Source organism: Danio rerio, chromosome 9 (assembly GCF_049306965.1).
Source record: "Danio rerio strain Tuebingen ecotype United States chromosome 9, GRCz12tu, whole genome shotgun sequence".
Classification (NCBI taxonomy): domain Eukaryota; kingdom Metazoa; phylum Chordata; class Actinopteri; order Cypriniformes; family Danionidae; genus Danio; species Danio rerio.
Window position 1 is genome coordinate 50,365,708 of NC_133184.1, and position 26,556 is coordinate 50,392,263.

The 26,556-nt window shown below is 35.8% G+C and overlaps 1 protein-coding gene across 8 annotated transcripts in view; it reads left to right on the forward strand.

Moving 5' to 3' along the window:
- The window catches only part of lrp2a (low density lipoprotein receptor-related protein 2a), a 273,263-nt gene that overhangs the window by 108,077 nt on the left and 138,630 nt on the right, over positions 1–26,556 (forward strand). For 4 of the 8 annotated variants that reach the window (NM_001194987.2, XM_068223457.2, XM_068223459.2 and 1 more), the window contains 8 exon segments: positions 1,815–2,195; positions 3,814–3,828; positions 6,701–6,949; positions 12,103–12,314; positions 12,391–12,575; positions 14,657–14,885; positions 15,475–15,652; positions 17,052–17,186. In NM_001194987.2, the coding sequence (NP_001181916.2) occupies positions 1,815–2,195; positions 3,814–3,828; positions 6,701–6,949; positions 12,103–12,314; positions 12,391–12,575; positions 14,657–14,885; positions 15,475–15,652; positions 17,052–17,186 (1,584 nt within the window). 8 annotated transcript variants of the gene reach the window in all.

Below are 26,556 nucleotides of genomic sequence, written 5' to 3' on the forward strand. Positions count from 1 at the left end.
TAGGACACATATATTTGACAAAAAAAATTTAAGTTGGTTGTTTTTGCGTTATTTCGAGCAAATTCGTTCGTCCGGTTTGAGACTAATTTTTGAAGCTACATCACAGCGATTAGATCCTTGCGTGTATTCCTGCGTGTAGACTGGCTGTCTTTACCTGGGAGTACTTCGTGATGTCTCTGAGTGTGCTGCATTCATTAACGGGAAAGACTTGGCTCAAACCAATCAGCGCGCTCTATTGTGTACGCGGTGCAACTTCATTAATATGCATGATAGCTTCGAAGACTGTTTGTACCTGTACAGTGTTCAGACGGCAGAGAGACGCCACGTTGTGTAGCCAAAACAAGTGGGAGAAGAAGAATTGTTTGGAGGTATGAGTCGTCAGTGTTGTTTTTATAATTAGCTGCAAGGAAGGTTTTGTTTTCATTTTCTTGCTATGAGAGCGCAGCTGGACTCACATGTGGATTACAGTGCACGCAATGCTCAACAAAAATACCTGTCTGAGGAACATTTTTTACCCGAGAGCTTTTCGCATATGGAAATGGTGAAATCCGGATTTGCTGCTCGTCTCCTAGTAATAAAGACGCAGCTCCAGTTGGTGTTGATTGTCCTGTCTCTACAGATTTGGTAAGCGATCAGTAGTCTTTGTTTGTTTATTCAGATGGCAAAGTTCGTTTGTATCGTCAGCAGTACTCTTTCAGTGTTTAAAGACGGACCTTAGTCAAATGATTTCTAAGTTACTAAAGTTTACAGCACGTTAATATCACTACAATATTATGGACTGAAAGATCAGCTGTAAATGCTGCTGACCGAGTGTAAACATGTAAACACCAAACTATTACCATCGTGTAGGATTTTCACTGCATCTTGTGACTGGAATAACACACACGGCTCTCTGACGCAGCCGAGTGCATCTAAGTTACCAAGAAAAGCAAAGTTGTTTTTTTTTGTCTTATTCGCCGTGCAGTATCAAACATTGCAATAAAAATACACTCTTCCATCAATTCACCATTTAATCATTTGTCAAATAATTCGATTTCTGATATTCATGTAAACACAGTCACTGTCTTTCTCCCTTGCGTCTGTGTGTTTGTTAGCCTCTGTGAAAATCAGCGTGTGCCCAAATCGAAACTCCCATTTTTATGCAAAATTTTATGCAAAACCTTCCCTCTTTCCCTCCTCTGACACTCCCCCCTAAACAGAGCTGGACACGCCCACCTTCCTGACTTTTTCTGGTAACACTTTACAATAAGGTTCATTAGTTAATGCATTTACTAACATGAACTAATCATGAACAACACATGTACAGCATTTATTAATCATAATTGAACATTTACTAATGCATTATTAACATCCAAGTCCATGCTTGTTGACATTAGTTAATGCACCGTGAGTTAACATGAACTAACAATGAATTACTGTATTTTCATTAACTAACATTAGCTAACATGAACAAATACAGTCGTAGATGTATTGTTCATTGTTTGTTCATGTTAGTAAATGCATTAATTAACATTAACTAATGAACCTTATTGTAAAGTGTGACCCTTTTTCTAAACTAGAGTTTTGAAAGCACCCTGCGGAAACAGGGGGGTTTCCTGGCCCTTTAAGTTTTTACTGTTTACCGTTGAACACAAAAGAAGATATTTAGACTGTAACCATTGACATCCATAGTAGAAAAAACAATATAAAAGTGATGACAGAATTGTCATTTTTGAGAGAATTTTGTCTTTAATGAATCTCATTAACTCCAGAAAGCTGTATTATATGCTGATATTATCTTATATTTATTCATCATGACCTTTTGACCCCTCCAGCCACTAGGCCTCCAGGCATGTGCCACCATGAGAGTGAGTTTCAGTGCCAGTCAGATGGCAGCTGTGTGCCAGTGAATTGGGAATGTGACGGTCATCCGGACTGTGAGGACGGTTCAGACGAGCACCACGCGTGTCCACCGCGCACCTGTCCCACCACGCAGTTCCGTTGCGACAACGGCAACTGTGTTTACCGTGGCTGGATCTGCGATGGAGATAACGACTGTCGGGATGGGAGCGACGAGCGGGACTGTCCCACACCACCGTTTCGTTGTCCCAGCTGGCAGTGGCAGTGTCCCGGGCATAGCGTGTGTGTGAACCTAAGCAGGGTGTGTGACAACACTCCAGATTGTCCCAACGGAGCCGACGAGTCCCCGCTTTGCAGTAAGTTCTCACTTATATTTAACTGCAGATTTATAGAGTTTTATATTGAGTTTTAGACTGTTGTGAGTTAGAATTTTTTGAAGAAGTCTCTATTTATTTGAGCAAAAATAACAGTAAAGATGGTAATATTAATAAATGTTTTTTTTTTTTTTGTAAAAACATTTTCTTGGAATATTTTTCAAATGTAATGTATTCCTGTGATGGTATTTTTAGTGTCTTTAGTGTCACAAGTTCACTCAGAAATATAAAAAATCAGATTTTGTTTTTGTTTTATTTTTATTGTAGTTTATTCCTGTGATTTTATTATTACTCTAGTCTTTAGTGTCACAAGTATGTTCAGAAATAAGCAAAAATATATCATTTTTACATTGTAACTTATTCCTGTGATGCAAAGCTGATTCTTTTACATGATTCCCCAGTTTTTAAAGTCACAAGTTCATTCAGAAATATTTAAAAATTAAGTTTATTTTTTTATGTAATTTTCAAAATGTAATTTATTCCTGTGATGTAAAGCAGATTTTTTAACAAGTGCTTTTATTATAGTTTTACATTTTTCAACAATTACCAAACAACATAAAAAAAAGAAAATACAAGGAATAAGCATGATAATACAAAGAAAATAATGGTAATAATAATTAAAATTAAGAAAAAATAAACAAATCAATAAACAAAAAAAAACAAATAAATAAATTGATTAATAAATAAAATATATTTTTAAGTTATACATTTAATTAGGTTATTATTTAAAACAATTAGGGCATATAAACAGTTTTCGAGGAAAATACAAAGAGGCAGTCAATAGAGGTAGTGAACATATTAAGCATTACACTGCTGCTCAGAATCTGCATTATGTTGGTCCAGGTGAAGAAATTATTAATAACAATTATCAATAAAAATTATCAATAACTCCATAACGGACTCTTTCCATGTGCAATATTTGAGTGAGATAAGTTAACCATGTCTTAAATTGAGAAATAGAATCTGATTTTCACAGTTTTAGAATGATACTCTAAGCAATAATCATTCCATAAATTATGGTGCTTTGTATGGATATATAAATATCGCAATATCCATTTATGCAGCCCTAATATATATTTTTTCAGGATGTTTTGATGATTAGTAGGTTAAAGGAATCACATTTGCCTTTTGTAACATTATAACCACAAGTTTTTGCATTAATTTATTGCATCATTTCTGAAAATAATTAATGGATATTATATTTAACATGCAAAATAGTATTTTTCTTGAAGAACATTAATATTTTATTTCAAAACTCAAAAATGAAAGCTTAAAGTATTAATTCATACAACAACAGTATATAAATAATGTTAAAACAACTTGATCCATATTGTGGATTCATTTGAAATGTAATATCTTTAAATGGGATTGTTATAAGCATCTAAATGATTTTCTGTTCTAATCAAAAACCATGCTGTATGTACTGTAATATCACACTGAACTCAATTATTCACATTCAAATCTTGAAAACGTATTACAGTATGTCGCCTGTGTTACAAATCCCAATGTGTCATCAAATCATGCATGTGTTTAGCTAATCTGGAAATTAACATTGAAATGATCTGTGATTTTCCTTCCATGTTGCCTTCCCTTCTCACAGATGAGCCTTTGCCAGGTAGGATAAATTCCTAATCACCCACAATCCTCTGCATGACACACTAATCTATCCCTGTGTCACCTGCTTTACTCACTAACCGTTCAGTTACCTTCAGAGTGTGGAGATATGGCAAAATTGTGTGTTTATAGTCTAATAGATGCTTAGAGATGTAGTTTTTAGTAGTTTCTTTTGTTGTTTTAGTGTGTAGAAATGGTACACAACCACTCAATACAAGATGCAGAAATAGTAAACAACAGATTTAAAGGTTTGGGCTGGGCAATATATCGAATATTAATAATATATCTGCAGCATTGTAAATATTATGGTGATTCAATGTACTTTTTAAATTAATTATTCCATTTGCTTAAAGACAGCATGTTTTTATGCATTGCTTTTGGGTGTGTATGCATATAAAATGCTTGTATATCATTATTTGGTCTGTTTATTTAGTAAAAACTAAGATTATTTAGTGTTTTTACATTTTAATATATACTATTTTAAGTTGAATTGACAAAAATGGTCATTGATTGTTGTATTGGTCAATAATTACTTCATGAACTTGATTATTCAGCCGATTCGAATGTTATCATTCGATTGAATGGGCGTTATTAGTGGTTATCAGCTGATAGATATGGGCCTGTAGGGGCCTTCTAGGCTCAGAAGGCTGTTATCATCCATTTACATGGTTAATCAGCTTTAGATTACATACAGCTGCAACTGGATAAAAATATTTATATTATTTATTACATTTTACCATTAATTGTATTTATTAATGTCTATACCCCTACCTCAATCCTAAACCCAATCGTCACATTAATGTAAAAACAGATCTGGATCTGGAGTCTTCTTTTTCAGTATAGCTGATTAACCATGTGGATGGATGATAACAGCCTTTTGAGCCTACCAGTAGGCACAGAAGGCTCCTACTGGCCCATATCTATCAGCTGATAACCACTGATAACGCCCATTCAATCAAGTGATAACATTAGAATCGGATGGATTATTGGTCTTGCACAATATATAATGTTGACAAAACTGCCTGTGTGACTTTTTAAAGATAATTTTTTATTTATATGTATAATTAAACATAAATCACTATTTAGTGAGAAAAATATTGACTATTCTTTTGAATTTAATTGACAATAATTGCTGTTTAGTCACCAAGAATAAGTAAATCATCTATGTTAAAATAAAACACTTTTTTGTTTATTTTTTTTACGTAAAATTTACGTTAACTTCTCTTGCAAAGTTTTATTTATTGTAACTCACTGATTTGTAGTACATCTGTACAATTGAAAAAAACTATCCATTTTGCATTTCTTGTGTATTACTGTATGTGTATAATAGTATTTTTAACTTTGGAAACTAGCTTAAATTTAAGACTTATACATTTTTCTAGTTTTTTATTTCTTTAAAAAAAGTTTTGGTTGTATAGGCCTTTTGCCTATACTGCCTATGCCACGGGCCGGCCCTGCTGTCCATGGTCAAACACATGCTCTCACATTATTAGTGCTGTGCAAGCATAATCTAAATACATTTTACATAGATATAAAGATTCATTTAAACGAAATAGATTGTCTGTTTTATGATATGCTGTAATAACTTTGAACATGCATTATTTTTCTTATTATTTACCATGTACTGTATATGTAGACATTACATGAAACATTTGGTCATTAAAATTTACTTGAAAGTCCTGGAAAAGTCATTAAATTATAGTAGTAAAAATGTGTATAAACCCTGTGTGTTGTTAAATAACATAAACACACCAATACTATGACTAAAATAATCTAAAGGCTGATGGCTTTTCGTTTGCATGTGCTTGCTTTTTTAATATAACTATTAACTACTATTCGAATCTTCTGTGGGTTATGGATGAAATATAGTAATTCTAATAGTTTAATCAAATTTGACTTTTGGAAATCCCCAAGAGACCCTTTGTCATTGTCCCACGATCCCCCAGAGGGTCCCAACCCTCACTTTGGGAACCACTCATCTAAATATAAACAAAGAACTTTTTAATACAATTTAGAGGAAATACAGTGTATGCTCAGCATAGACGAGCACACCCATACACAGATCTGTATAGGATGCAATACAATAAGATATTTGCGAATATACAGTAAATATCAGCCAGTACCAAAGCCGAAATTGAAACTAATCTAGCAAAATAACTTTATTTTATTCCGGCTAAAATAAAACAAATAAGAAAAAGTATTATGGGCAATACTGTGAAAATTCCCTTGCTCTAATAAATACCACTTAAGAAATATTTAAATAAAGAATAAATTTATATTAGGCGAAGCAGTGGTGCAGTAGGTAGTGCTGTCACCTCACAGCAAGAAGGTCGTTGGGTCGCTGGTCCGAGCCTCGGCTCAGATGGCGTTTCTGTGTGGAGTTTGCATGTTCTCCCTGCGTTCGTGTGGGTTTCCTCCGGGTGCTCCGGTTTCCCCCATAGTCCAAAGACATACAGTACTGGTGAATTAGGCTAAATTGTCCGTAGTGTATAAGTCTGTGTATATGTTTCCCAGAGATGGGTTGCGGCTGGAAGGGCATCCGCTGCGTAAAAACTTGCTGGATAAGTTGGCGGTTCATTCCGCTGTGGCGACCCCGGATTAATAAAGGGACTAAGCCGACAAGAAAATGAAATGAATGAAATGTATAATAATTTTGCCCTCAAATGCATATATATGCAACAAGAAATTAATGTAAATATACATTTTACTGTATACTGAATATAAATAACTAATTTTTTAATCCATATTGCCCAGCCCTACAGTAAACATCTCTCTTAATGGTTGTGTTAGCATGTCCCCAGAATACTGTGCATCTTCAAGCATGTCTATTCCTTGGATTCTTATTGATTTCCACCCTCTCTGCCTTGCTGTAGATCAGGAGAGCTGCTCTGACAATAATGCGGGCTGCACTCACGGCTGCATCCAGGGCCCGTTCGGAGCCCAGTGCACATGTCCCATGGGCTTCCAGCTGAGCAATGACTCGAAGACGTGTGAGGACATTGATGAATGTCACCCGCCGGGCGTCTGCAGCCAACACTGCTTCAACGAGAGAGGCTCCTTCCGCTGCCACTGTCAGGATGGATACACGCTGGAGGCAGACGCACGCACATGCAAAGCCTCAGGTTTGTGCTTTCTCATTTCTGACAGATATTAGTGGTTATGGACAAGCTCCAAAGGCCAACTTCACCTCTCAGGTTACCACAGATAAGACAAAATTACACACACTACTGGTCCAAAGATTTTCAAATGTTTTGAAATAAGCTCTTCAATGCTGTGTTTAATTGATCAGAAGTACAGTGAAAATTGTGTAATTCGTCACCACAGAATTATAAGGTTCTATCTGACATTTTTGTCAAAATTGAGTTATTGACATATTCTTATTAAATGACAGCGTATTTACATTATGTGATGTGTTTTTTTTAAGTTGTTTACATTTTAAGACTTTTTAAATAAAAACAAAAACAGTTTATCTACAAAGTTGAACTCTATCTTGGCTCTGTAAGGTTCTTTCTGTGAGCTAATCAGCATTTTTAATGCACACACGAGGACCAATCAGGAACAGCTTTCTTTGTCATTTTGCTGGACTGCTCCATTGACAGCGGGAAAGACCAGAAAGAAACCCAAAAATCATACAAAATCAGAGTCGGCTAAATAATGCCGCATCACACAAATTGATCTGTGTGTAAATGTGATGATTTAGAAGCATTTTTTGACATTGAGATTAAATGTTACATTTTACACTGTTGAAATAGAAACAAATATTTAAAAAACAAATGTATGTTATGAATTTGAATAATTTTTATTTGTGTATAGACTATAGCCCCTTTCACACATACAGACCTTTCCGGAAAATTGCCGGCAATTTTCCGGAAAGGTTGTATGTGTGAACAGGTCCTTTTTGAAAATACCGGTAAATTCGTTCTGGCTATTTTCCGGAAAGAGAAGTTGTAACATTAACGGCAATTTGCTGGAATGCTGCGCTGTGTGAACGCAGAAGAAAGACTGCTGTAATAAGCGCGTGCACGTCTAGAACGTGCTGACGTGAGACGTCTGCTTTAGCCAATCACAACAGTCAGACGCATTTACGTCCGCGCGGTTTGTGAGAATAAAAGCCTTTGAATATTTTTCCAGACACATTTAGCTGCTAGAAGTTAGTCAGATCACGTTTATATGTTCTTCTTAATGCCAACTGTATAAATAATCATAGATGAGATGCTTATGATAAGCCGTTGTTTGTTTACCTTCAAGCTTGCGTGTGCCTGTGAAACAGCCTGTGAGCGCCTGCACACGCACATATTATGAACATCTCGACATGCGAAAGTGATCCTGCGAAAGTTGTTCACAATATTGATCATCCACAGAGTTTGTAATTTAGTCAAATGTTTACAAATACAAGCGCAGCCGTTTAAAGCTCATTTGTGGTGAATGATGTCAGAATTTACCGGTATTTTGGAATGGATGTGTGAATGCTCTTTTCCGGAAAATTTCCGTAACGTCCTCGCCTTTGTGAACAGCGCTTTTTTCAATATACCGGTAAAGTCTTTCCGGAAATTTTCCAGATATTTACCGGTATCACTGTGTGAAAGGGTCTAATGAAACACTTTTCAGTGTTTATTAAACTCATTTGCTCATAGTCTGTTTTCTTTAAAAGTCTTTAAATTTAATATCAAGTCTTGAAGGGCAAATACTTAATTTAATTTATGGGGCATATAATTCAATAAATATAGCATAAAATTCAATAAATATAATTAAAAAATTTATATAAAGCATAAAGTTTAATAATTATGACCATATCAATTACATAAAATGAACATCTTCACTGGTTAAATATTTAACACAGTAAAAATAAGTAAAAATATTCATCCTAATACAATAAATAAATGTTATAGAAAGCACAAATCTAACTTTCTCAAGCATCAACATATTGTTACAACACCAAATTATTTATTTTTGGATATTTTACAAGAAATGTATTTTATTTCTTGAAAAGCAATCCTTCAATGCCGGAAGCTAGCTCTCTGCAACTCTCACATGGTCGCCCACTGAAGCTAAGCAGGGCTGCGCCCGGTCAGTACCTGGATGGGAGAGCACATGGGAAAGCTAGGTTGCTGGCGGAAGTGGTGTTAGTGAGGCCAGCAGGGGGCGCTCAACCTGCGGTCTGTGTGTGGGTCCTAATGCCCCAGTATAGTGACGGGGATGCTTTACTGCTCAGTGAGCGCCATCTTTCGGATGAGACGTTAAACCGAGGTCCCCACTCTCTGTGGTCGTTAAAAATCACAGGATGTCCTTCGAAAAGAGTAGGGGTTTAACCCCGGCATCCTGGCCAAATCTGCCCACTGGCATCTGTCCATCATGGCCTCTATATTCAATTGGCTTCATCACTGTCTCCTCTCCACTGATCAGCTGGTGTGATGTGCTGTCTGGCACAAAAATGGCTGCCGTCGCGTTATCCAGGTGGATGCTGCACACTGGTGGTGGATGAGGAGATCCCACCCATTGTGTAAAGCGCTTTGAGTGCCCAGAAAAGTGCTATATAAATGTCAGGAATTAATTATTATTATTAATGAAGGATCTGCCAGACAGAACCTTATAATTCCAAGCGGAAAATGGCTTTTCAGAATGAGAAGCTTCTATCTGCATTTACTGTATTTTTTACTCCAATTTGCAAATTTAAGAGAACTTTGATAATTTACATTTAGAGAACCCTTAGGGTCTCTGTCATGTTAATGTATGAAAGAGAACAGTTACACACAAATTGTTTGTTATATGGAATGCAAAAAACTTTGAAGCTCAATATCTCAAAATCATTTAGAACGCAGATAGAACCTTATAATTTTAAGGTGACAAATTGTCAAATATTATTGCCAATTAAAATAACATTTGGTCCCACTTTTTATTTAATAATTTAATACCTATTAAATATACTTATTATCATGTTTAGAATGTCTTGCAGAACACTTCTGCTGCTCTTGAGTTGGAATACGGGTAGGGTTAGGGACAAGTTTGGTGGTATAGGTAGGTTTAAGGGTGGGTTAAGGTGTGAGGGATGTAATAACATGCAGGTATTTAATTAATCAAAGTACAATGTAAACACATGAATTTACACGATAAGCAGGGCTTTACATTAACACCCGCCAACCCGACAAATGCAGGTAGATTTCAGCTCTGGCGGGTTAGACAGACACCTCCACTAGCCACTTTGGCTGGTTGGAAATCATTTTTAACTTGTAGTTTTCTTAAAAGCAGGATTCGACAATAAGCATGACCCAATATTTGTGCGAGTGTGATATTAGAATCGAAAAGCAGCACGACTGACAAAAATAACTATGTTCGCTCGAGCAAAAGAATGGTGAATACAGTGTGAAAGCATGATCACTCGCATGTGATGTGATGCACGCGACTGTTAAAAAGCATGTGTGCGCTCCTAGCAGATGCCCTTCCAGCTGCAACCCAGCACTGAGAAACATCCATACACACTCATTCACACACACTCATACACTATAGCCAATTTAGTTTATTCAGTTCACCTATAGCGCATGTCTTTGGACTGTGGGGGAAACCGGAGCACCCAGAGGAAACCCACGCGAATGCTGGGAGAACATGCAAACTCCACACAAAAATGGCAGCTGACCCAGCCGGTACTCGAAGCAGCAACATTCTTGCTGTGAGGTGACAGTGCTAACCACTGAGCCACCATGCCACCCAGTTTATTAAATAACATATTTTATTTACTCATTTTTACTGTATTTTCTGAGCTACTAATATAGTTTTTATGTGTAGTTTGTATACATATTTCAGTTTTAGTTTATGATCTCTGACAAATGAGTGGACTGAAGCCATGCTCGGGCTCCGGAAGCCAAAATAGACCCGGTCTGTTTTGGCTTCTCGGATTACCCCAGATAAGACAAATAACATATATGTCAGTCAGAAACTTTCTTTTGGGGTAATTAGGCGGTAATCACCAAACAAAGGCTTGTTTATAAGCTCTGCCTCTAACAAGAGCCCATTCCCTTCAGATAGCCTGCTGAAAAATGCTGTCATCCGATATATCTCGTCTTCTTTCTCAATGTTTTCTCTATCCTTCTGTTTGGCCACGTTAGAGACGTCGCACATACTTTTATAAGTGAGAGCTGATGCATGAAGAACGTTTGGATTAGCTTCGAGTCCTGTCAAAGTTATTTGATGTATCTTGAGATATGCACGATCATTGTGTGTTTTGAAATCTAATCAGATACTGGCATAACATATGAGGCATGAAATGTGCACACTCTGGGATGTTTTCTTTATTTGTGAGTCTTTTGTCTATAAAGCTTATCATTCTGCATGAATGATAAATATAAATTATGATTTTGTCCAGTAAATAGTTTTTTCAGTTTATTATAAATATGTAAATTAATGGATTTGGATAGCTAATGAAAGAAAAGCTTTAATTATGTGTCAGGAGTGTGGACATAACCCAGACGCAGATCAGCAATAAATAGAAGCTTTATTAATTCAGAACAAAAAATTGGACACTGAGCCCAGATAACAGCAAACAGGGCTGGAGATAACAAAAAACCCATGGTAGGGTAATAAGTCATTTTAAGTAGGGATGGCTGATGTGAAACTGACGTTTTGACAGCGTTGAGAAGCGCAAGGGTTTCAAAACACTGCACCAAATCATGATCCGAAACACTCAAGTCACGTGACTAAAGTGCTTCGAAGACCTGGTCACGTGACTAAAGCGATTCAAAGCATCGATCAGTTTTGAAGCGTTTCGAGACCTGGCGAATTTGCATTTGACTGCCAGGGTCAGAAAAATCTTCTGGAGTCAGATTTGAGTTTCAATAGTCATGTCAAAGCAGTAAGTAAATCAGCATACTATCATCTCATAAACATTGCAAGAATTAGATGCTTTGTTTCCAATGAAATTAGAGAAACTTGTTCATGCTTTTATCAGCAGTAGGGTGGATTACTGTAACTGCCTCCTCACTGGCCTTCCCAAAAAGACAGTCAGACAGTTGCAGCTCATCCAGAACGCTGCGGCCAGGATTCTGACTAGAACCAGGAAATCAGATCACATCACACCGGTCCTTAGGTCTTTACACTGTCTCCCAGTTACATTCAGAATATAGTGATTTTATTAGAGCATCAAATGGCACTGGAGGCTAGAGTCTTAAAAATCAGCACAGAAATACATTAAATTTGATCATAAATTTCTATTTAAAATCTTGATTAAAAGAACATAAAGTAATTATTATTAAATTGTAATAATATTTATTTCTCAATCCAACAGGATCTCGAGAGGCCTTGCTCTTAGTGGCCAGTCGGAATCAGATTATATCCGACGACATCCTCGCCCAGCCCAACGCTATTCGCTCTCTAGTGCGAGACGGTCGTAACATCGTAGCGGTGGATTTCGACTCAGTCACTGAGCGTATTTACTGGTCCGACACCACGCAGGACAGGATATGGAGTGCTCACAAAAACGGGACTGACCGCACAGTGGTGAGCATCACAAATGACACCTCTACAGTCAACATTAGCATCATCACACTGAAATATCATGTGTCTGCCCTGACAGATCTTTGACAGTGGAGTGACCGTCACTGAGAGTCTTGCCGTCGACTGGGTTGGCAGAAACCTGTACTGGACTGACTACATTCTGGAGACCATTGAGGTGTCCAAACTGGACGGCTCCCACAGAACGGTGCTGATCAGTGAAAATGTGACGAACCCTAGGGGTCTGGTAGTGGACCCTAGAAACAAGTAAGACTTGCTGCTTTTCAACAGTCTGCTATGTGGCTCCAAAGGCCATTTTTTGGGCTCTATCATACTGTACACTCAGCGCAATGTGGCGCCAGGCTCTGTGCAAGTGTTTTTGCTAGTATCATTTCCACGTCCTCCACCACACTGTTTAAATAGCAAATGCATTTATGCTCACTTGTGTGCTCATACACCCATAAGGTGGTCTGAAAAGAAGGTGTGTTGAGGCACATTGTTGACGTGCTGCTATTTTGAGGCAACTGAAATAGACCACGCCATTGACCGACTAAAAGCTGCTCTAAAGTCAAAGGTTCATGATTTTTTTGTTAATTAAATGGTGCGTTAGCGATAGCGGGTCCAAAATGCACATACACATTGCTTATTATACACAGGGATGTGCACCAGCACAAACATTTGTATAAAACGTGTAAGGATTGTAATGTACAGGATAATTATTGTCTACATATACAAAAAATCTGCTACCTCTTCACATTTGGACGTTATGCCTAAAACAAACCCAGAACTCATTAGGAGAAGAAAGGAAGGACAACATTTTTAGATCCTGCGCTGGAACCATTTTCCCCAAATAGCAAAAGTGGATTTGAACATATTCTTAAGTGTACCTGCATTTTGCGCTTTAGACCATGCATTTAGATTTAGATCATTAAAGGGCCATGAAAAAAACCCTTGTTTCAGCTGGTTGTTTTAACACCTCTAGTTTGGAAAAAGTGAGGAAAGTGGGTAAGTCCACCTTCATTTAGGTGTGCATGTCGGGGGGTTCATTTTTTATTGAATTACTTGGTCAATTCTTAATTTGTCGACTTTAACTGCACGTTGGCACTTTTACTTTCATTTAGGAACATTTTTTGCCACCTGTGAAAAACGAGATATTGGATACAGGAACTGCAGGAAGAGTGTAGTTTTAATGGATTGTTTAATACAGCAAGCCTTATGAGAGCCCTCTACGTTTCTCGTAACTTAGATGCACTCAGCAAATAGTGTCAGACAGTCGTGTGTGTGTAGACAATCATAATAGTTTGATTGCGGTGTTTACATGTTTACACTCAGAGTGCAGCATTTACAGCAGATCTTTCAATCCATAATATTGTAGCGATATTAACGTGCTGTAAACTAAGTAACTTAATCATTTTTACTAAGGTCTGTCTTTAAACACTGAAAGAGTACTGCTGACTATACGAACTTTGCCTCTGAATAAACATAAACAAAGACTATTCATCATACACTTACCAAAACTATAGAGACAGGACAATCAACACAAACTGGAACCGCATCTTTAAAAAAAAAAAGACTTGCGGCAAATCCGAATTTCACCATTTCCAAATTCGAAAAGCTCTCGGGTTAAAAAAAGATCCTTACAAACGTATTTTTGTCACATGTTAGCAGACCACTATAATCCACACGTGAGTCCAGCTGCACTCTCATAGCAGGAAAACAAAACCTTTGTTGCTGTACAACACAACTCTGACGACCCCTGTCTCCTAAAATCCTTCTACTTCCACTTGTTGTCTTCAAAGCTATCATGCAAATGAATGAAGTTGCGCCTCATTCATAACAGAACGCGATGATTGATTCGAACCAAGTCTTTCTCATGAATTAATGATGATAACTTAAAGACGTCACGTTGTACTCGCCGGTACAGACAGCCAGTCTACATGCTAGAATTCACACAAGGATCACATGACCATGACATAGCTTCTAAATTACTTTCAAACTGGATGAACGAATTTGCTCGAATTGACGCAAAAACAACCCGTTTTTTGTGAAATATATGTATCCTAATAGTGTTTTTAGCAGCGTGGGACACATATATGACTGTCAACATCTCATAAATGTGTTTTGTGACCCTTTAAAATAGAGTCCATTATGTTAAAAAGCAGGGTTGTTATAATCCAACATGGGGTCGAATATGGACAGAGACAACTATTGTGCTAAAAAGTACCATTTAAATGCAAAAAATAAAAAAATGAACCCAACGTTGTGAATGTGGATGTACTTTTATGTGAACGTACTAAAATAATTCTCTACAATGTACCAAATCTGAAAGGCTCTTATATTTATTTCAGCACTCACCTGATGTTTTGGACTGACTGGGGCAGAAATCCTCGTATTGAGAGAGCCAGTATGGATGGCAAGTTAAGGACCACAATCATCAGCAACAAACTCTACTGGCCCAATGGATTGACGATTGACTACCCCAACAGTCTACTATACTTCGCTGACGCTTATCTAGACTTTATAGACTACTGCGATTACGATGGAAAGAACCGAAAACAAGTACTGGCCAGTGATTTGGTGAGACCTTTTGTTTAATACACTAACTTTTGTGTTTACATGTAATGCTCTATACAACGGGTATTTCTTGCCTTGATAATTTATTTATTTATTTATTTTTGTTAGAATATCCATAAATTAAGATGCACATTAACATCCACAAAGAAAAGTTTTTTTGAAAATGATCTAAATTAAGTGATTTCTGACAGAACTTTAAAATAGCGTTGCATTCATTAACGTGTGTAAAATACTTTAGACGAGTGGTCACCAAACTTGAGGGCTGGTGTACTGCACCATATTATTTTAGCATAATATTTTAGCTCCAACCCTAATCAAATGCACCTGAACAAGCTAATCAAAGTCCTACTGGGTATACTTGAAACATCCAGGCAGGTGTGTTGAGGCAAGTTGGAGCTAAACCCTGCAGGGACACCGGCCCTCCAGGACCAGGATTGGTGACCCCTGCTTTAGACTCTTAACATATTTAACAATTGTGTTTTCATATTTGCAAGAAGTATGCTTCTGTTTTAACTATCCTGCTTGTTTTTTTTTTTTTTTTACTCAATCACCATTTGAATAAATAAAACACTTCTTGTTTCTCAATGGAAAGGTACTGCAACATCCCCACGCAATTACCATTTTTGAGGATTTTGTCTATTGGACCGACAGATACGTCAACCGCGTGATCCGGGCCAACAAGTGGCACGGACAGAACCAGTCGGTGATGCTGTATAATCTGCCCCAGCCAATGGGTCTGGTGGCACTTCACCCTGCTAGACAGCCAGCAGGTACCACACTTTAAAAACTACGTGTGTGTGCGCATTAGGACATTTTACATAGGTACTTCTTTCTTTATTTAATCTTTGTCTAATGCTTTTCAGAGTGTGAATTGTCTCAGACAAACCTGTTAGGTGCTAAAAACTTTGTCAATCCAAGAATAACATCTTTTAAAATAACTGTTACCATTGAATCATGAACAATACATCCAAGATCATGTTAAAGGGGTCCTATTGTGCCCTTTTTTTTACAAGATTAATATATGCCTTGAGTGTTTCCAGTTTCAGCTCAAAGTACCCCAAAGTATCAATTAATATACCATGTTTTAAATCCAATTGCATTTTTTTCATGCATCTGTTTAAATGCAACTGAGCTGCTGACCTTGCCCCCTTTTCAGAAGAGGGTGGAGCTTTTAAATCATGTGTTTTAAAGTCTTGTCAGTTTAAACTCCTGATATTTGGCTTTCTGAGAGAGGTAACCAACACACTATAAAAAATGTGATGACAAAAATTCAAGACAATAATTGTTAATAAATTAATTAAGTTTCAACAATTTTTTTTTAAGTTATACAAAGTTTAACTTTAGTTTATTTGACTGTTGAGATGACTAGAAAAGTTTTTCACAGTGCAGAAGTTCTCTTTAATTTCATCTGTCAAATGTTCATAAGATTTTTTATCAGAAATTGTTATAAAGATCTGTGAAGCTGCATGCAGCAACAACACTTTACTAACATAACTCAGTCCAGCTGTGTCCCCTTTTGAGTGGTTAAATCTAGGATATTGAAGACATTTAACCTCTTAAGGCCCAAGCTATTTTTTCATATGCATTTTTTTTATTTCTCTTTGCTATTTGGACTTATTGAAACCTAATTAGAATAAAACCTAAGTATCATCTTTTGATATGATGTACTTTTAATGAAATATTACATCCATATATATGCACTCGTGGTCAGAATTTCCATAAAACACAATAAAGTCACCTTTGTATAATAGTGTAAGTTTTATTTCAGCCTTGAGTTTTTTGCTGACTGTTTTTATTGCACTAATAACACATACACACATATTTTTAGAACATGTTTTGACTATCAGTAAAAACTTTTTTTTGGCCCATTTTGGACAGTTAAAATAGTGTTTGGGACATTTCATATGCTGCAAAACAGTTGCAGGATGACACTGAATGTCTGTAAAAAAAAATAAAACAAAAGACATAAGAGCTGAAATGTGAGGTCCACGTATGTGTCCACTAAGAAGGCTAAGGGAGTTCAGAAACAATGTTACTGATATAGGGATTAATTTGGCTGTAAATGTTTTGCTGCTAAATGTTACGCTCAAACAGCAACATTACACAGTAAATAATGTGTAAAAAGCATAATAGGACCCTTTTAGGAATTTTGTTGTCATCTTCCTACAGGTTATAACCCATGTGATCCTCATTCAAGCCCCTGCACTCATATCTGCCTGCTGTCAGCAGTCGGTCCCAGGTTTTACTCCTGTGCCTGTCCGTCTGGCTGGACTCTCGCCGCTGACCAGTTCACATGTGCTAGAGGTATGAGATACATCCATCTATATTGGTTTTTATAGGCCAATGCTGAATTCCAGACTATTTAATGATAGCCAGTGAGATCCACTATACATTTAAGCAACAAATTTTGCATCAATCAGAAATGTCTGATTTCCTCAGTCTATGTTTAATCCAAAGTTAGAATATTACATAAATAATTAGCAAATCAAATAAAAATGCAAATAAATAATAAAAAAGGTCACACGTTATTTTGATGGTCCGTTTGTTGAATTTAAGTTACATTGCATCCACATGCCAGATAATTCTCATTAGATTATTAGTAGACTGTTGGTGTTAGTGTAAGTTAGGGTTGGGGTTAGTGTAAGTTGATATGTACTCGCAAAGTTTCTTATAGTCAGTTACAGTAGGTGAGAGTTCAAAGTGACTATTACCGCCGCGTCTTATACCGCCGCCGTTTGAAATAACTGCCGCTCTGTTTTTAGTATATGACAGCAGCTTGTGAATGAGCCGCCAGGGGGCGCAAAGGGACGGGATGCGAACGGACAGAAATAGCCTTTACAGCAGCTTTAAATATGCTACTGTGCTTGTAAATGAGATTAAACAATAAGTCAAAGCATTATAATTCCTTCATTAATCATTTAAAATTTGTTAACACACTTTATTGTAAACTTTTTAAGTGCAAAGAGGACTAGTTTTGGAAAATAGAATTGAAGAAATAAAAGACAACTAACATGAAAGCACAAACATTCAGTACAAATAAGTAGTCTTAAATAAATAAATAAAGCAGTCTTTTAGCCTAAATATAGAGAGATGTTCAGTGTTTGCTATTTTGATAGGACTAAGACAAGACATTTTCATTTATGTTTTTATTTCTGTTTTTGTTTTAATTTTCGTTGTTGATTATATTTTACTATCTTATTTTATGTCTCAACAATTGTACATAATAATAAACGAATAATGAAAACTAATTAATAATGAAATTAGGCCTAAATAAATTATTTATTTAAAGATATTGCGGCGAAACACTGAGAAACGGTCAGGGGCATGGTCTAAAGAGCTTAAGTTGAATGCTGCTTCATCAAAAGCAAATAAATAAATAAATAAATAAATTGACCTACCTTAAGGAGATCACTGAAAGTATAATAAAACAAATTTTGCCGCAGGACATAACATAAATTAAGTCTCGCAGGTTTATCTTTAATAATTTAGTTTCAGTTCAGTTTTTTTTTTTTTTTTTTTCCAAAACGTCAATGTTCTCCTTTAAAGAAGCTATAACTGTTGTTTTGTTTTTTAATTAATGGCTCAGTATGTTTGGTATTTTAATTTCAATTTCAGTCACCTTGCATATGCGTGTGAAATATAATGCCGCATAACCGCGAAAAAAGAAGAAAAAGCTGTCAGTTAGACCTAATTCATCAAAATGAACTGTAATAAAATACAGCATGTAGGCTATGTTAATACTGGCAGAATGTGAACAAACTCAAGGTAAGGCTAAGATATGTGCTTGCTTTTTTAATGCATTTAAAAAGATTTGCGGCTACTATGGTGTATAATAATGTTTTTTCTTCCTTTTTTGTATGGTAAAGGACAATGCACATTGTTATTGATGTAAACTTAGACTAAAACTTACCATTGATAAATGTGACCTAGCCTACTTCAAGCAGATAACTTAAAGTATAATAAAAATAATTTTGCCACAGGACATAAATAAAGTCCCGCAAGTTTAGTTTTAATAATTTGGTTTCAGTTTTGTTCAGTTTTTTTTTCTCAAAACATCTGTTTTTCTTTAAAGTAAAATTGTTGTTTTTTGTTGTTGTTGTTTTACTTGTAATGGCTCTCTCTCTCTCTCTCTCTCTCTCTCTCTCTCTCATATATATATATATATGTAATTATTTAATAATATATAATTATAAATATATTCTTAATAAACTTCCCAGCCACAAATATTGAAGAACACAACTTGTATTAAAACTGGGCGGGGATTAGAAAGAATACGATGCTTGTTATATAATTTAAAATGTTATTCCTCTTGTTCAATTTCTGCATGCATATTTTTTCACCCGCTACTCTGCCAGGAACTTCGCCGCTGGAGAGCACCTTCAAAAATCTCAATCTCATGGCTCATTCTTCACAAATATAGAATTAAAATAATGGCGCGATAGGTTTATTGTGCATCCCGCGGGTGCAACCAACAAGAGTTGTGCATTTTAGTTTAACTTTTTGAGCGTTAAAAGCAGTTCTGTGTTAGTTTTTATTTAAATATATCAAGCCGAAACTAAACAGCGCATTCTCTCCGCCTCCTCGTTCATAACCAGCCACGCACTGCTGAAGCAGGCAATAGAGACACTCCGTAATTCATAATCTTAGCTGATGTTTCGGAGTCGAAAGAATATATTAAAGAGAAATGTTCTTTTAACAGTCCCGATATGTTTAATCTTTTTTTTCTGTCATTTCTCTTCAGCAAATTATATTTTTTTAAAGCTGCTTGATTCTTTTAAAACCGAAAGCAGAGCCCGGCAATTGGTGTTTTTCCATAAGATACGCTTTGTGAAGTTTTTAATGAGTTTTTAAATAGTTTTATTCTATTCAAAGCAGCACCTATATGCCAATTTATCCTAAAAACGCGGCATAGGAGCCATGCATGTCATGTGTCACATAACTGCATTTTCCTACGCGTGCGCGATCAATTTCTGATCCTTTTGCATAAAGGTTTTTAATCAAAAACAGGTCATTTGATTACTTTCGATGTGCTAAAATATTTGTTAGACGAATGTTATTTTAAAAAAAGCATATGCACGTATTACAATTGTAAAATAGTCTAAAATGCATGGTCTGATCAGAAATAAAGGAAATTAGTTATATTTCATTATTTAATGCATAAAATAGGCTAGTCTTTTAATAAATTGAGTTGAATTGAATTGAATTGAATTGATTTGAAACTTTTAATTGCATTTTTACGTCCTGTAAATAATAAAAGTTGCATCAGATTGATGAAAACGAATCTTAATACCTGCAAACAGGGCCACAGTTACTTCTTTTTTCACTGACTGGCATGAATGGCAAACGCGTCAGAAAAAAACTGCTGAATCTGCGCGAATATTTGGTTAACTTATAAAACAAATGTCTGGTTTAGTGATGTTAGTAATGCATAGAAAAATGCAAAGCAGAATTCTCCTAAGCTCATTAACCCATGCACTGATGACAGCGAGGGAATCACTGGCCCACCATTTTATTTATTAAAGGTATTATTTCACTGACCTGAACATAACCATTTATAATATAATTAATAACCTATCGTCTAAAGCAGGCAACACTCTATTCAGCTATGTTCTGTGTTTTTACATATATTCGTTTTGGCGAATGCTTGGAGCGTAATATAGATATTTTAAATAACACATTAAGTTCAGTTGTTGTGCATAGAAACATTCATTTTCATAAGGCCCCATATTTAATGCGGTTTCGTTTTTAAACGCATAGGTTTTGTTAAGCCATCTTTTTTGGATTTTTGGATTTTGTGTATTCATGTTTATGAAAAACACTTAAAGAGTGGAGACCCCTTCCCCCTATTCATAACCAAAAGCTTGTCTGTTAGGTGTTAATGGGCATCAGTGAGGCTGAAATCATGTCGCGTTTTCACTTTCGGGCTAGTAGCTTGCAGCATGACACGCAAACCCTGTCCCCAGAACGTCCCCGGAATTAGATGTTGCATATTGTATCTGTGATCTTAAGGAAAGTGTTAAGTAGACTATTTAAGCACAGAGCGAGTAATAAAACAGCATATATTGCGTTGCGCTCAGCAGCTTTTCACTAATAAAGCTCTTCATGTAAATTTCATTTTTCAATTTTAGCGCGTCATATAAAAACATCAATGCTTGTTTGGGGACACAGAACACACTTATTTTTGTAGTTTCCCCTGATCCGTTTTTAAAGTGGCACTGCACATTTAGTTAACTGAAAAAAAGGTCGCAGTTCATGCGTTCACTCACCCCAAAAATGCTCTGTTTGCATGATTTGATTATTATCATCGTATCCTAAATAAATAATAAATAAATAAATAATATTTTAAACCTTCTCTGGTGTTTACTGTTTTTAGAGAATATATCAAATCTTTTTTTTTTTAACAAAGCCTTTGTAAAATTGCTTTGTTTAATATGGCTTTAAAGGTTTCATTTATGTAGGCTATAAAGGCCTACCTTGTTGCTTTTGCTTGTTTTATAATGGTTTATTTATTTCATGCGATTTTATTATATCAGATATTTGTAATTCTTTAAATTATATTTCAATATGGCTTAGGCTATTTTATAAAGATATGACACTTGTTTTAAGTCTACAAAAGGGTACACGTAAAGTTTTATGTCTTTCTGTTTTATTCATATTGTGTATTATCTGCAAAATAAATAACAAAAAGAAAGAAGCTGCTCGCAGCTTACCAGAGCTGTGATGGGAGCGCTCATTTGCTCAACCTCTCACACACACATATATGCAGGCATATAAACACGCACAAACACACTGTTTAAACTTGACAAAAACTCTCGAAAACCTTTAGTCTGCTGTGTCTTTAATATGGTGTAAAGATTATTATGCGTTATTGAAACATCCAGGGGGACGCAGCAAAGACTTATAAATTAAAATTGTATTTAAACACTTATAAATTAAAATTGTATTATTTTATGCAACAGCCTTACATTTAAAACGGAAACATAACGGCGATTATAATCAAAAAGACCTCTCAACCCATAAGGCTAGATGTTTTCTTTCCCTTATTTATTAATTTATTTGTTCATGTGCGCATGTAACTCGTGTGCCTTCGGAAAATTAGTATAATGACGGCAAGCCATCTTTCCCAGACTTGGGGCAAAGTCCGCCTCTCCTTTCACTTCGCCCCCCAAAGCCCCAGCTGGCCCTCCTGGCATCCTCTGCGTAAAACATATGCTGGATAAGTTGACGGTTCATTTCGCTGTGGCAATTACAGACTTATAAAGGGACTAAGCCGAAAAGAAAATGAATGAAAGAATGAATTAATAATAATAATAATAATAATAATAATAATAATAATAATAATAATAATAAAATAAGGTAATGATCTTTACACAGATGCCGCGTACGTGGCATTTTTTATTTTTAGAGATGGTTCATTTGAATTGCCTCTGCCACTTCCCCCACCTCAAACCTGAAAGTTGCAGAGAGAACTATAGCCTATTTACACCTTAGCCTCAATAGCAACAGTTCATAGCCCATTTACACCAAGACAGCGCAAGTTTAGCGGAAGAATGTCAAATCAGAATCACGCAGATGAAGCACACCAGCTACTACTATCATGAAACTATTAAAATGGCATTGGCATAACTTTATTTATTTTCAGCAGCTTTTTTCGCTCAACAGAAATGCGGCGTTGGGAAGCATTTAATAAATAAAAGCAGGGTTAATAGTGACGTGATTCAAATGATGGATCTGCGACAGAGAAACTATAGGGGTTTTGGGAAACACTCACTACTATATCCCCCCCCCCCCCCCCCAAACTATGCATATTCAGCGCAAGTTACTGTACGGCTTTGTTTGGGAAAGCACAGGTCCGCTGGTGCCGCGCGCCTCTTTCTCTGGGCCGAAGCGAGATGATTTTAAAAATATTAAAGATATAGATTAATTAATTATTCAGCAAAATTGACATTTATTTCATATTTCACTATGCATTTCATCTGATAGGCTAATCTTTATAGCTTAATTAAACACATATTGTCAAAACCCACACATGTATGAAAATGAAAATGGCATTTGTTATTATTAGACTCCGATTTGTTATTTGTTGCCTAGGCTATTTTCACATTTGAGGTGCTTTATTGGCATGACAAATAACTGTACATTCTTATTGCCTAAGCAGTGCAGCGTCACTGCGTACAAAGACAGTGCAAAAAGGGCAGTAGAGCAAACAATTATGGATATAACATATAATAAAGAAAATAAAATAAAAAAATTGAATAATAAAAATAAAAATAGAATCATGATAAAGGTAATGATAGTAGCCTATTATCAAAAGTAAGTCCATAAATAAAGAGTTCGAGTATTTGTGTGTTGGAGACAGTGGAGCGGGTATTGTTAGTTGAACGCACAACGCGCTCTGTGCTGGACTTTACACCTGCTTTGATCTGGTGCAGGCATAAATGCGCATGCGGTGGAGGCGCACTCTAAACTCACACTGGAGAAAACTGGACTAGTGGATATCACAAAGACACGCAGTTTAATTTATTTCATGTTTTGCTTAACTAATTCTTTGAATAAAACTATTGAGCTATAAAGGGGAAAAACGCAGAAGAAATTTCCCGTTACATTAATTTTAGCACAGCTGCCATTCATTTTCACATTAGTTTTTGAGTTAGGGATTAATATTAAAGTAGCCTAGTAAAAATTTCTATACTATAAATAATATTATAATTTATTATATCCATTATTATTATTATTATTATTATTATTATTATTATTATTATTTTAATTATTATTATTAAGCTATACAATTGACAAAACGCAGAACAAAATATTTGCTTTCATTTTGGCATAGCTAAAGCACACGTTTACAGTTATGTAAAAAAAACATCCCCTTCTACAGCAGCAGTCAATTTAGGACACTTAAAAATGTCTTTTGCGTTTAAAGATGATCGACCTGCGAAGTTATGTTTACAGTGTTGTAAAAGAAAAAGGTAGGCTATTTAGTGCGTGTGGATTTACCGCGGATCCACCTCTTGCGCTGCAGGCTGAATAATATAGGTAGACATGGCTTTCTGTTTGGCTACACTAATGCCTAAAAATGTAACTAAGTAACACATTAATTTTAGAAACTATTTTTAAATGGCATTTAACATTTAAATTTATTTTTTTATTTAATGTAACATTTAAATATAATTTAATTTAAAACATTTATTTTTTCCTCGCTGATTTTGGTTGAGTAATAAAGCGTGATGACTCAGATGATCTAGTTTAGCTTGCATGTGTGGGCGTATTTTGACGTCTTTACCTAAAACTTTACACATTTATAATGTTTAAAATAAAACGGAAAGAAATAAAGAGACTAACATAATTTAAACCACTTGTTTGGTGCTTAACATTATCTTTCTGCATTAATGTAAACGGTATCGTTGCCTTCATTAATAAAATCGGTAATAGCAAAACTGCATATTATTATTACTATAAAAAGTAGGACTATATCGGTAATGCAAAGTAATGAATTAATAAATAGCCTAAATAAAAGGAACAAGAAAGGACCAAATTCAGTCGTCAAGTGCAATGGGATTGCGCCCTTGCGCCCTCAGTTATGATATCCTGCCGCCGGGCCTGCTATAGCGAAACTTTATTGTTTGAGAAGAAACAAAAGCGGAAACTGTGGATGAAAACCTGGCTGGGAAGATGGTGACAACATGAATTTTCTGTTCTTCAACAAGAAAAAAAATCGCAGACAGGACACAATGACGCCGTTTATTATACAACGCAGGTCGTGTTTACGATCATTAATATTAACAACTAATATTACTATCATATCAATAACTCCTCTTGCTTTAGACTTTACCTTTTAGAGCTTGTTCTTGTTGGCGCAATATAAGTTTATTGCATGTATAGGGTACGAATCAGATTATGAAGAATGATTAAGAGCATGCTTTTCCTTCATTGCATCCTTTCCGTAAGGTGTTTTATTTATTTTTTTATTTAATTTATTTATTTATAATTTTTTTTAAATAATGATGACAATATTTACTGTCTAAACATTCCTCGGTATACTACCAACAAATTACGCCCCTGTACCCAAGTAGCCTACCTAAGTTAATTTACATTTCATGTAAAATTAAGAAATAAAAAAAGACCAAAGTATTATGCTAAATATTCGTACAAACGAACATGTTTGTTTTTTAACTTTCGTTGATAAAACAACACAATACAGCCTATAGTTAAATATTAAATAACTTTAACTGCTTGAAACAGTAAACGTTACATTTTAGAAACTTCTCAAATACTAATCAATAATAATATAAATAGTAACGAAGAACAAAAATATTAGCCTATAGGCTTGTAACAACATAAGTCAGATGTTGGGAAAAAAACTGCGTCTCTCTGCCTTTTTTTCTATTCATATTTTAAATTATTTGCCAGAAAAACTAACATGTTGACTTTGTTCGGTTTAAGCGGAGACTTATTTGAGATTACAATGTTTCCAGCAGCACTGAGACTGTGTGCCTGTAGCCCATACAGATACTTTTTCGCAACCGTGGCAAAGAGAGTATCTTGCTCTGCCGCCTGCATTTCTCGGAAACCAGCTCTACATTGTGGATCGGCGCGTTCTCAACTACCAAATATGCTGCTCCATTTCTCATCAACGTCTACTATTTATCAGTTTCTCTTTTGTATTTGCCCATTTTTGAAAAGGCCTCTCTACCATACCTGGCTGACTAGCTGGGCATTTGCGTTCAGTAGATGACACCGGAGCTGGCTCCGCATGTCATGGCTGGGTGACATTACCACAGATGGCTATGGAGGTTCGACGTGTTTGTCCATTTAACACTTATTTTTCTAAACAAGCCCTACAAATAGCTTCATCCTAATTATTGATTCGCCTTACTCGTTCGCCACGAATCCAAAATGTTTCCAGATTGGCGATGTAATATAAGTTTTTCAGCAAGGTTCATGGCTGAACTTGAACTTGCTGTATCACGTCTAAGTTAACGTTATGTTCATAAATGTATAGGCTATTTGGCAACAAAACAGAAAATGCGTGTTCTAGAGTGCTTGTCGTCACGGTGACCGTCACAGCCCTTACATATGAGATTGCATACATTTGCATACATGTTTTAAGCTATAAAATGAAAGCCTCAGTTTGGTGCGGAGTTATTATTATACAAAAATCAAGAAAATCTTTGGATTTGTTTGATTCGTAGATTGTAGGCTATTTTAAAAGCTGATATTATATAAGAACTATTAATAACTGTAATTTTCAAAAAATAAAAAAATAAATAAAAAGGTTTGTTGGTTGTAGCCCACCCTAAATCATCAACAGCTTATGAAGTTTATGAAGCGGCTCCATACAACACAGAGGTGATCTGCATCAGCGCTGGTTATTGTCAACACTGAGTGAAACTGTGACGAGAAATATCCTTCTTTCATTTTGCTTCTTTGGCAAAATGTGTCTGTAGAAACGTGTGTTTGCATGTGTTACCATCCCAAGAGTTAACAAATATTTGTTGTACATTTAGGGGCCGATCACAAAGCGCACGCCTTTAGGTTGCAAAAACGCGCGACGTACCGCGCTGCCTTTTATGGTTGACAAGAAAAAAAGAAGCCTCTTTTGTATGTCACTAGAAAACGACTGAATCAGCTGGTGTGCGCGAGTCGAGTTGCTGTCGATGTTATAATTGTA